At 51.4% G+C, this 12,301-nt stretch overlaps 1 protein-coding gene across 1 annotated transcript in view; it reads right to left on the bottom strand.

Moving 5' to 3' along the window:
• The window catches only part of LOC115088588, a 223,390-nt gene that overhangs the window by 4,162 nt on the left and 206,927 nt on the right, over positions 1-12,301 (bottom strand). The window contains exons 35-36 of the mRNA XM_029596845.1: positions 5,057-5,174; positions 4,397-4,465 (exon numbers count right to left, since the gene is read on the bottom strand). Coding sequence (XP_029452705.1) covers positions 4,397-4,465; positions 5,057-5,174 — 187 coding nt within the window. The remainder of the gene's footprint in view (positions 1-4,396; positions 4,466-5,056; positions 5,175-12,301) is intronic.

The following is a 12,301-nucleotide window of genomic DNA, read 5'->3' on the forward strand; positions in this document are numbered from 1 at the left end:
AAGTAAGATAGCCACAAGTATTAATATATTAAGCAGGCTAAGGTTTATGGCACTTTCTTTAGGAAAAACTGGTGCTTAGTGGCCAGGATGATAGAGACAGGATTTGTTGTTATTTTCTAAATGCTATGTCCTGCCAAATCTGATAAATAAAAGTCTATTTCTGAGGAGAATACACATTGTCCTTTCCTGATTTAGGATTGCATGTAAGGTGGGAGGACAGCTGGCAGTGTCTTTAGGCAGACAGACTTTGCTTACAGTCCCAGCGCAGATTTTTACTGAACTGCGCAGTTCTATTATTAAATTTATATGGTGTGGGTGCCTAGCTAGAACAAGGATTAGTCAGCTATGGCTGCCCAAATGCTAGGGGAGAATGGCATTGCCTAACCTCCGTATTTAGTACTGGATTGCGCAACTGGTTCTTTCTGAAAGCATGGTTTGGGAATCATCTGGACTCTTGGGTAGAGATGTGAATCGTGTGCCAGATCGTCTTAACGATCAGGTTCGGCTGGGGTGGTGGGGGAAATCTGTTCGATAAGATATGTGAATTGGAATCGTTTCCGATTCCAATTCACATCGCTAATTTTTTTTTTAGGGAGGCCCGCGCCGCTAAAAAAAACCCCACCCAACCCTTTAAATCGACCCCCCTTAGCCTCCCCACCCTCCCGACCCCCCCAAAACCTTTTAAAATTACCTGGTGGTCCAGGGGGGCCTCGGGGAGCGATTTCCCGTTCCCAGGCATCAGCTGCGCTAAAAAAAAATGGCGCTGATGCCCCTTTGCCCTTACCATGTAACAGGGTGTCCGTGCCATTGGCCGGCCCCTGTCACATGGTAGGAGCACTGGATGGCCGGCGCCATCTTTAAAGATGGCGCCGGCCATCTTTACTCATCAGCCCCTATTATAGAGTAATGTGCGGAGCAATTCTCAGCTGAATTCATCCTGCTGATGCACAATGCTTACTTGGCTAGGCAGAGCCAGCCACCAGACCTAGCTTCCGTTCCTACACCGCCTAAGGTGCCCAGACTGGGGGACCTGTTGCCTGTGCCACCCTTGCCAGTGCCGCAGGGCACCACTGGTCCGGTCAACAATCAGGGATCAGGAGGCTTTCTGGGACCAGCATGCCCTCAGGGTCCCTCCCGTGTTCAGGTGGTATCGTCTTCGGTCACCCCGAACATAAATCCCGCTCCGGACCCTGTCGGGGACCCAGATCTGGATGATCTGGGATCCCAGGCGCAATTGAAGGGCGATGATCCACGCGTGTTGTGCCTTTTTCAGCGGGACGAGCTGTAGCCCATCATCCCGCATGTGGTGCAGGAATTGGACATGGACCCTGTTCCGGAGACTCCGGGTCCACAGACGGGGAATAAGCGTGGAGACCCCATTCTAGCAGGTCTTCGGCCTCCAGCCAAGGCATTCCCATCTCATCTCACGATATTGGAATTACTCTCCCGAGAGTGGGACACTCCGGAGGCTTCCCTCCGGGTCGGCAGGTCGATGAATAAACTTTACCTGCTCCCGGAGGACTTCCTGGAACTCCACAAGCTTCCAAAGGTTGATTCTTCCGTGACAGTGGTCACGAAGAGGACCACCATCCCGGTAACTGGGGGTGCCGCCCTACGTGACGGTCAGGATAGAAATCTGGAAGTCTATCTAAAAAGGATCTTTGAAGTGTCCGCTTTGGGTGTCCAAGCAGCAGTCTGTAGCTCGTTCATGCAGAGAGCAGGTCTCAGATGGGTACAGCAGCTCCTGGGGGCTCAAGATCTACCGCCAGAGGAGGCCCAACAGGCTGATCTTCTCCGAGTACTACCTCACACCAAGTGAGGTAGTACCTCACTTGGTGTGTGCCTCACACCAAGCCTCACACCATTCGAAGCTTGGTGTGAGGCAGTACCGGTTCTTCCCCTTCAGTCATTTGTTCCACAGATTCTCTCCTTTTTGCAACAAGGTCTGGATAAAGGTTTGGCGTACAATTCTCTGATGGTCCAAGTGGCTGCCCTGGGAGCTCTCCTTCCTAGTCTCCCAGGTACTTTACTCTTGTCCCATCTGGACATAGTCCATTTTCTCAGGGGTGTGAAGCACGTTAAGCCACCAACACAGGCGCTTGCACCTTCATGGGATTTAAATTTGGTTCTTTGGATCCTTGCCGGACCGCCTTTCGAGCCTTTCAAGAGGGCGTCTCTGAAGGATCTCATGCTTAAGACGGTGTTTTTTGTGTCCATTTCCTCGGCTCGGAAGATTTCGGAAATTCAAGCCCTGTTGTGCTGAGAGCCTTATTTTCGTTTCACGGACTCGGGAGTCTCACTGGCCACAGTACCGTCATTTCTCCCTAAGGTCGTCTCGACTTTTCACTTCAATCAGTCGATGGAGCTGCCCTCCTTCTCTGACGAGGATTCCAGGGAGCTTAGGCGGCTCGATGTCAAACGTGTCCTCATTCGATATCTGGAGGCGACAAATGATTTCCGCCTTTCAGACCATCTGTTTGTCTTATGGCATGGGCCCAAGAAGGGCCACCTGGCGACAAAAACCTCCATTGTGCGGTGGTTAAAAGAAGCTATTTCTTTGGCTTACATTGGAGTGGGTTCTTTCCCTCCAGAGGGTATTAGAGCTCATTCACTCCGTGCTCAAGCGGCATCTTGGGCAGAAAGTCGTTCTGTGTCTCCGCAAGAAATTTGTCGGGCAGCTACTTGGATGTCTTTCCACACTTTTGCTCGTCATTACCGGCTAAATCTCCAAGCACCAGTCTTTGTGTCTTTTGGGGCTCAGGTACTGCGAGCTGGGCTAGCTGGGGCCCACCCTACGTAGGGAAGCTTTGGTACATCCCAGGGTCTAGATTGATCCGGGTACATACAGGGAAAAGAAAATTATTCCTTACCTGCTAATTTTCATTCCTGTAGTACCACGGATCAGTCCAGACGCCCGCCCTAAAGCTACCAGCTCAACTACGCAGTTCCTATGATTCAGTACTGTTTGGAAGTTGCTGATTGTTCTTTTTGCAAGTTGCTCTTTCGGGATGTCTTGTTCTCATCCCAGGTTACCAATTATTGTTTGTTTTGATACCTTGCTCCATCTAATACTTTCTTTCCTCCTTGCTTGGATATACTTCATACTGAGGGACCGCAAAGAGGGAGCCTACTTATATATGGGCGTCCTCTCAGTTTTTTTGCTCTGACTCCATCTGCTGGAAGGGGGAGATAACCCAGGGTCTGGACTGATCCGTGGTACTACAGGCACGAAAATTAGCAAGTAACGAATAATTTTCTTTTATAAATGCATAATTGCATAATTTAATTGTGTGTATCTGTAAAGGGTGTGGGAGTGTGGTTGTGTGCTTATATGCAAGGCTATAAGGTTTCCCTAGGGTATGTAATACCCTTCCCTATCCATGGGCTTTTGGGGGGGGGGGGGGGGGTGTCAGTTTTTAAAAATACAGATTGCTGGAGGGAGCTGGACCTGGGACAGTATGACTTGGGGGGGGGGGGGGCAGCACAATAGCTGTTCACACAGGGCAGCAAAAAGCTAGCAGCGGCCCTCAGTCTAGTTGTGCTGGAGAGCAGTCCTAAGGTTATCCCCAGTAACTTGGACTTTATCTGAGGTGAGCTTCCCTCTTTGCTGGCTCTCTGAATGTGGACCTCATCGTCACCACCTCCGCCTCTCAGGCTGCACACTGTAGCATTAATGGGTTTTAGCAGCGAATGTCGCTCAGCTCTCATTAACCTCAGCCCTACCCCTTTGGTGGCCGCTCCTGAACTATCCACATGCCCTGAGCTCTTTGCACCCATTTTTTTTTTTTTTTTTTTTAAGGAAGAGCACAAAGGGACGCCGAATTTTTGGAAATCGCGGTGGACACGACAGGTGCGTGCTATCCATGCCGAGAAGAGTTTGCTGGAAAAGTGCATGCATGATTTTGAAAAAAAGATTCACGCCCTTCCTCTTCCTCTCTTGACCTAAACGCGCCCCTGGGAAACTCCTCCTCTGTGCACTATATACCGCCGCAAGGGCTTCAGCTGCTTTGTGGGCGAGCCTTGTTCAGACCCCCGATACGCTCTTCACTGAGGTTCGGTGAGCAGCACAGCTGGCACACAGGGCACCACAAAAAATCTTACGGCACCGCTTGTTAGATTCTTCTAAACCAGGGCTAGGCAACTGCAGTCCATGAATGCTGCAAGCCGGACGGGTTTCAAGGAATCCGAGCTGAATATGGATGAGATGCAGTAGTTGCACGTGCCTCCATTGCAAGCCCATGCATTCTCCTGCATATTCATGCTGGGCAGCCTAAAAGCCCGACTGGCTAGTGGCGCTGAAGGACCAGAGTTGCCTCTTCCTGTTCTGAACGGTGGAGCCTGCAGAGCTGTCCAGGTGTGGCGGAGGCATGGGAATGACTGTAGCAAACCAAGTTACCTGCTGAGGGAGTTCTGGCGCTTCTGGGACTGCATGATGACAGCAGAGAAGTCAGTTTCTTCCTTGTACCTGCGGAAGGAAGCAGTTAATAGGTGATGCTGGAACTTCTCAGAGATGGTTTTCAGCCTGCTGCTCAGCTGGTGTTTCTCAGCACTGAATCTCACTAGATATGAGGTCAGACAACCTAACAACCTGCACATGCGTGTGTGTGTGTTGGGGGAGGGGGGGGGTGTCTTATTTTATTTAATTTTTTTTTTTTTAGAAAGCAAACATCTGTATATAGCTGAGAGCTATGCACTGCACTTCCATTTCCAGAGACCTCTTGTAGGGCACTGCTGTGCCCTGGGACCTCCGGTCTCCACACTTCTGCAGGCACCATGACTGTAGGACCTCCACACTCTTGGTATTCCATGCCCCTGAGCTCTGTGTGCCATGGCAGGGTCCATGCTCCCCCACTGCCCAGGACCTGTGAGTTCCAAGATGCTGCAATCTCAAAGCCCCTACAATCTCTACGTCCCTGGGACCTTCATGCCCCTGCATTCTGACCATATCTTCGGTTGCATTCTCTGTGTGCTGCAATACCTTTTACGTTCCAAGGGAAGATATGCCTGAAAAGGATGCTGTATGTGACCTTTGGTGGCTGTGCTGAAGGTTTCTTACCTGCAGAGGAGTTTCTTTGTGATGCCGCTTCAAAATCATAGACCTGGGTCTGCAGCTCATCCACCCTCTGGAAGGCGTCCAGTTTTAAAGAGCGCTCCTGTGTCAGTTGGGCTTTTATCTGAAAATGGGAGGAAATCCCATCACTGAGAAGAGGTGGTAAGACAGCTGGTTCCCTGGTCGTCTTGTTGGGAGAGGGCAGACAATAACATAAGAACATAAGCATTGTCATGCTGGGTCAGACCAAAGGTCCGGCGAGCCCAGCATCCTGTCTCCAACAGTGGCCAGTCCAGGTCACAGGTACCTGGCAGGAACCCAAAGAGGAGGTCCAGTCCTTCTTCTAGATAACCAGGGATGAGCAATGAGTTTTACAAGACTGCAAGGTTAATGAAGACACAGGGAATATGAGAAAGAAATTCTTTATTGAGAGGGTGGTGGATGCCTGGAATAACCTATTAGCAGAGGTAGTAAAAAATAAAAACTTAAAAAACAAAAAAACAAACCCCAGTCTCGTGAGAGAACTGAAGCATGTTTGGGGCAGATATAGAGCTCGGTGGTAGGAACAGGGATGAGATGTTGCAGAATTACAAACAACCCTTTTGAGAGCAGAGGCACAGAGAGAGATGATAGGGAGAAAGCAAGGCACAGATAAAAGAAGCACGACCTAGTGACCCTGCAGACCATGGGGTAGTCGGCTTACTACCAGCAGGGTACAACGCCCCAGAAATCGTGAATGCCAGCAGGTTAGCGGTGGCCAGGCACTGTGCAGCAGGTCGATGGGGACCTCTGCGGTTGCATGGTCAGGCAGAGGGCCTATTTACCAAAGTGCGATATTTGAACCGTAGAAAAAAAACCAGGGCAGGATTTAGTAAACTGCTCATGGCTTCTTTCCATTACCTTTTATGTATTTCTTTGTCTGTTTTACCTTATCTTTCATGGTTTATTGTTACCTTTCATGATTTCTATGTGTGTTTTTATGGAATCCGCTGTGAACTGTGGAATATGCGGAACACAAGTCTTTTTACATAAATAAATACTGAAGTTTAACAAATCCTGTGCTCGCTTTCCGTGCATTGCCGCAGCCGGGCACGTTGAGCATTCCTGACCATGACGCCATTCCCAGGGCCACCATCTTTTAAGGGGGTCACAAGGCCACCTAAAAAACCCCCCAGAAAATCACTAGTCAAAACTCCCTGGGGGGTCTAGTGGCCCCCTCGCACATGCTTTCAGACAACATGGCTGGCAAATGGATATATCCTGGCAGTGTGGAAAGGAATAACTGGGCAGGTTGGATGGGCCAAGTGGTCTTTGTTTAAGTTATCGTGTTACCCTATCTCCATTATCTCAATCCTGCCTTTTTCTGGTCACTTCTGGGGAGAAAAGAGGTGGAGCTGAAAGGACAACTCTTAGCCCATACTGGATAGAAGTATCTGATATAGAAAGGGAAAGGGGGTTCATGTAGCAAAATGCCTGGGCCTGAGCCTGCTATTGGAGAGACAGGAGATAGTGGAATCTGTAGCTCAGGGTGGGGTGTGTGTGTGTGTGTGTGTGTGTGTGTAGTCTTGACCCGAGGAGAGAGTAGAGCCTGCAACTGAGTGTGGTGTGTGTGAGAGAGACACTGACCTGAGGAAAGAATAGGGCCTGCAGCTGAGGGTGGTGTGTATGTGTGCAGTGCTTTCTGTGAGGAGAACATGGAGCCTGCAGCTCAGAGTGGTGTGTGTATGTGTGTATGACACTGACCTAAGGAGACGACAGAGCCTGCAGCCTAGTGTGGTGTGTGTGTGGGAGAGACACTGACCCTGCAGCTCAGGGTGGATTATGTGACATTGACCTCAGGAGACCACAAAAGCTGCAATAAAATGTGGTGTGTGTGTAGTTTTGACCTGAGGAGATAACACAGCCTGCAGTTCAAGACATTGTGAGGGCAACATTGACCTGATGAGATCCTGCAACTCAGAGTGGCGTGTGTGTGACACTTACCAAAGGAGATTGCAGAATCTGCTGCCAAGTGAGGTGATTGTGTGCAATTCTGACCTGACAAGGTAGCAGAGCCTGAAGCTCAAGGTGGTGTGTGCAACTGTGAACTGATGAAATCCTGAAACTCAGAGTGGTTTGAGTGTGAGGAATGGAGCCAGCAACTCTGGGTGATGTGTGCACAGCAGTGATCTGAGGAGAGAGAGTGGAGTGTGCAGCTTAAGGTGCTGTGTACATGGTGCTAATCTGAGGAGAGAGTGGAGCCAGCAGTTCAGGGTGGGGTGTGAGTATGAGATGCTGACCTGAGGAGTGAAGCCTGTAGCTCAGGTAGTGTGTGTGTGTGTGTGACACTGGCCTGAGGAGAGAGTGGAACCTGTAGCTCAGGATGATGTGTGTGTGTGTATGTGAGACACTGACCAGAGAAGAAAGTGCAGCCTGCAGCTTGGGAGTCTGAAACTCCCCTCTCAGCACTGCTTCTACACACACACCCTCCCTCCCCTCGTTCTTCTCCAGAGGTGGGGGCACATCGTCAACTCAGCATGCTCATGCCCTTCTGGCTCCAATGGACATAAGAATCAGACACATTTTATTATTTAAAAGAGTATAAAAATTATAAGAAATCAAAATGATAAGGTAAGAGAGTGAGGAATGGGGTGGGGTGGGAAGAGAGGCAGTGACAGGCAGGAATGAGGTAAGCTGATCTTCTGAAGAGACTGACTGGCGCCATGACTTTAAATCACTCTACTCTGACCACAGCACTGCAGCATGATCCAGCGACAGACCAGCATTCCTCAGGTCTCACTCACTGACCGCTCTCCCTGCCCAGCCTGTAATTTTCCAGCTATAAATATCACAGCAGTCCTCACCGTCTGTACAAACAGCAGAGCTGTGTGAAAGAACAGTGGCAGACCTCGCAGAGAGTCAATTAGCAGGGCGCGGCAGCGTCCCGACCATGCGAACATGTGGCCCCTGTCTATGCCCTCCTGGGACTTCGGCTGGTGCATTTAACTCTCCATGCTGGGAACCATACAATGATTCTCCTCTGGGAACCGGTTGATGATTCTCTAGGGGGGTGAGAGTTCTGGTTTCATGACTGGAGATGTTTGGCGGTGGCTGCGATCTTGAATCAAGAGAAGTGCCCTGCACAGCTGGTTAAGGTTCAGCAGACTGGTTGCTGCTGCTCTGGGCTAAGCTAATCAGGACCGTGTCATCCGGGGTCCTCCCGGCACGAGACACAGCATGTAATCAGCACTTAGGAACAGGGTCAGCCCAGTCACTGATGAGAAGCAGAACCTATGGAGTGGGCACTAGGAGGGGTGAAGGGATTTTTCTACTACCCATCACTTCTATAAGGCCTACACGAAGTACGCAGTGCTGTGTAAAAAGCACAAAAGCTCTACAAGTCCCTGCTCTTAGAACTTACAATCTAATCAATACAAGGTACAGGGCAAAAGAGACTGGTTAAAATCAATGAAGCTGTGAGCAGGATAATCAGAGTTAAGATTTAAAAGCAGCCTCAAAAAGGTGGGTTATTAGATTGGATTGGAATAAGACCAGAGAGGGGAGCATGACGCGCCAACTCAGGAAGTTTATTCCAGGCACACGATGCAGCCAGGCGGAAAGCAAAGAGTCCTGTATTGGTGGTGGAGGAGAAGGGCATAGACGAGAGTGACTTGCACAGTGAACGGAGTTCACGAGGAAGGGCACAAAGAGAGATAAGAGAGGAGAGGTAATAAGGCTCTTGGAGGTGAGTGAGGCTCTTGAGAAGTTGTGTTCCCTGTACGTACCAGGATCAGTCCAGGACACCTGGGTTGTGACCCCGCACCAGTAGATGGAGACAGATTAAAACTTGTGGGCGGAGCTACATATGCTCCTGTGCCAGTCACAGCCCCTCAGTCTTACTCTGTCTCCAGTAGGTGGTGCAGGTGTAGTCACAGCCTCTGGGTGCCCTGAGAACTGATTCTTATTTTAGTCAGGGTTATTTTAGTTCTTTTACTAATTTTCTGCTCAGTTTGTTTTTTAAGGTAAATTTTTAATTCTAATTCTGGTTAGAGTAGTTTAACAGAAGCTGTCCGTCCTGCCTCCCAGGGGGGTGGGAAGGTTCTGAGAGGACCATCCCCCCCTGGTTGAGGCCGCTGCTGAGGGTCGAGGACCCGAACTGCCAAAGCAGCAGCGTCGGGGTGACACCGGGGAGCCCGGTTCACTCACCCCCAACAGGAGCAGGAGCCCCAGGACCCTGGACAGCGGCAGGTTTGATTTAAAAAAAAAAAAAAAAAAAGCCACTCCAAAGGGGACACTCCAAAGAAGAAAAAATCCCGGGATGACCCTGCGACAAGAAAACGGACACCAAGAGGTGTCCCGCAGGATACAGATACCGACTCCACCTCACAAGATGAGGTGGTTCCGCCTGATGAGCCCCTGACGGGGGTCGATGGTGCGACGGGGGACAATTCTGCCCAGTCGGGGCCGGGCAAACCTTCGCAAGCCGGTGATGGGGACGACCCGAAGGTGGTACGTCTTTTCCGAAGGGACGAGCTGTCCCCGCTTATACCGGCTATTCTCAACGAGTTAGGGGTTGAAGCCCCACCGACAGTTTCTCGCCCCGGAGCAACTATGGATCCAGTCCTGCTGGGACTCACTGGTCCAGCGGTAGCCTTCCCATTCCATTTCTCGGCATCGGACATTTTGTTTCGGGAGTGGGACACTCCTGAGCTGGGACTGAAGGTAACCAAAGCTATGGATAAGCTCTACCCCCTGCCGGAGGACGCACTGGAACTTCTTCGGCTTCCAAAGGTGGATTCTGCGGTGTCAGCGGGTAACGAAACGTTCCACGATTCCGGTCACTGGGGCCACGGCCCTTAGAGACATACAGGACAGGAAGCTGGAGGTGCAGCTCAAGAAGATCTTCGAGGTCTCAGCATTGGGAGTCCGAGCTGCTATCTGTAGCAACTATGCCATGCGGGCTAGTTTGCGCTGGGCCCAAGTTCTACAGGCGAATGCAGGTCTTTCCCCTGAAGAGGCCACACAGGCGGATCGCCTAGAGGCTGCCATTGCTTATGGTGCAGATGCTCTTTATGATCTACTACGTACTTCCGCTAGATCCATGGTTTCTGCTGTCTCGGCGCGCCGCTTGCTTTGGCTTCGCAATTGGGCGGCGGATGGATCCTCCAAAGCTCACCTTGGAGCTCTGCCTTTCAAGGGAAAGTTATTGTTCGGTAAAGAGTTGGATGATCTGATGCTTTCTCTTGGTGAGAACAGGGCTTTTAAACTCCCAGAAGACAGGTCCAGAGCCCGGTCCTCTTATTCGGCCAGATCCCGGTTCCGAGGCAACAAGAAATCTCGTCCACAGAGGTCCTCGGGTCAGTCTTATCGCTCGACTTCTTCCCGGGCTTCTTCATGGCCACAGTCCTTTCGGGGGAAACGTTACGGCAGACAGGGAGGCACCCCGTCCAGCATGGGGCCCAAAGCCTCTCAATGAGATACGGCGGGTCCATTCCTTACGGCAGCCGCTGGCCTCCGTTCCAAACGTAGGGGCGAGGCTGACCTTGTTTTTCGAGGAATGGGCCAAAATAACTTCCGATCAGTGGGTTCTCAACATCATAAGACACTGTTACGCGTTAGATTTTGTACGGACTCCAGCAGACAAGTTCCTGATGTCGCCCTGCAAGTGCCCAAAAAAGACGACGGCAGTGCTAACCACCCTCCGGCGCCTGGAAGATTTAGGAGCAATCGTCCCCGTTCCTCCCAATCAACAAGGCACGGGTCGTTATTCCATATACTTCATCGTGCCAAAGAAGGATGGCACGGCCCGACCGATTTTGGACCTCAAAGGAGTAAACAAGTGTCTGCGTATTCCACACTTCAAGATGGAAACGATTCGGTCAGTGATTGCCTCGGTTCGTCCAGGCGAATTCATGACCTCCTTAGACCTCACGGAGGCGTACCTCCACGTCGGAATTCAGCCGTCTTTCCAGAGATTTCTCAGATTTTGCATCTTGGGCAGACACTACCAATTTCGGGCTCTTCCCTTCGGCCTCGCCACGGCTCCGCGAACATTTACAAAAGTGATGGTAGTGGTGGCGGCTCACCTTCGACGAGAGGGGTTCCTGGTGCACCCCTACTTGGACGATTGGCTGATTCGAGCCAAGTCCGAAACCTGTTGCCGTCAGGCGGTAGCCAGAGTCCTCCAGTTGTTGCAGACCTTAGGTTGGGTTGTCAATCTCAACAAGAGTCAGCTTGTTCCTACCCAGTCCTTGGAATACCTGGGAGCTCTTTTCGACACGAAGCAGGGCAAGGTTTTTCTGTCCGCGGATCGTGCACGCAAGCTTCAGTGTCAAGTGCGTCGATTATTAAGTCTTCAGCTGCCGCTGGTTCGCGATTATCTGACGGTTCTGGGATCTATGGCGTCCACACTGGCGTTGGTTCCTTGGGCTTTTGCTCATCTGCGACCATTACAATTTGCGTTGCTCTCCCGTTGGAAGCCGGTATCAGAAGAGTTCCACCTACCACTTCCACTCACGACTCAGGCGCGGGAGAGTCTTCACTGGTGGCTCGATCCGGGCCATCTCTCTTGCGGAGTGTCTCTGTTGGTCCCCGACTGGACAGTGGTGACGACGGATGCCAGTCTCTCCGGTTGGGGAGCGGTCTGCCTAGACAAGTCGGTACAGGGCCGATGGTCCTCCGTCCAGTCGCAGTGGTCCATCAACCGTCTGGAAACCAGAGCGGTGCGCCTGGCTCTGCAAGCCTTCCTCCCGTTGGTCCAAGGGAAGGCGGTCCGTGTGTTGTCAGACAATGCAACAACAGTATCATACATCAATCGCCAAGGGGGGACAAGAAGTCCACTTGTGGCGGAAGAGGCAAAGCTTCTGATGAGTTGGGCAGAGCGCCATCTCAACTCCATAGCAGCGTCTCACATAGCCGGGGTCGACAATGTTCAGGCGGACTTTCTCAGTCGACACCACCTCGACCCCGGAGAATGGGAGCTGACGGAAGATGCCTTTCATCTCATTTGCGATCGGTGGGGGCTGCCCCACATGGACCTGATGGCCACGTGGCACAACGCGAAGGCTCCTCGGTTTTACAGTCGACGTCAGGAGCGAGGAGCCGAGGGCGTCGATGCGCTGGTTCTTCCTTGGCCAACCAACGTGTTGTTGTACGTATTCCCTCCGTGGCCAATGATAGGCAAGATCTTAAGGCGCATAGAGTTGCACCCGTCCAACGTGATCATGGTAGCGCCGGAGTGGCCACGGCGCCCTTGGTTTGCGGATCTCGTCC

This window comes from Rhinatrema bivittatum, chromosome 3, assembly GCF_901001135.1.
Source record: "Rhinatrema bivittatum chromosome 3, aRhiBiv1.1, whole genome shotgun sequence".
Lineage (NCBI taxonomy): Eukaryota > Metazoa > Chordata > Amphibia > Gymnophiona > Rhinatrematidae > Rhinatrema > Rhinatrema bivittatum.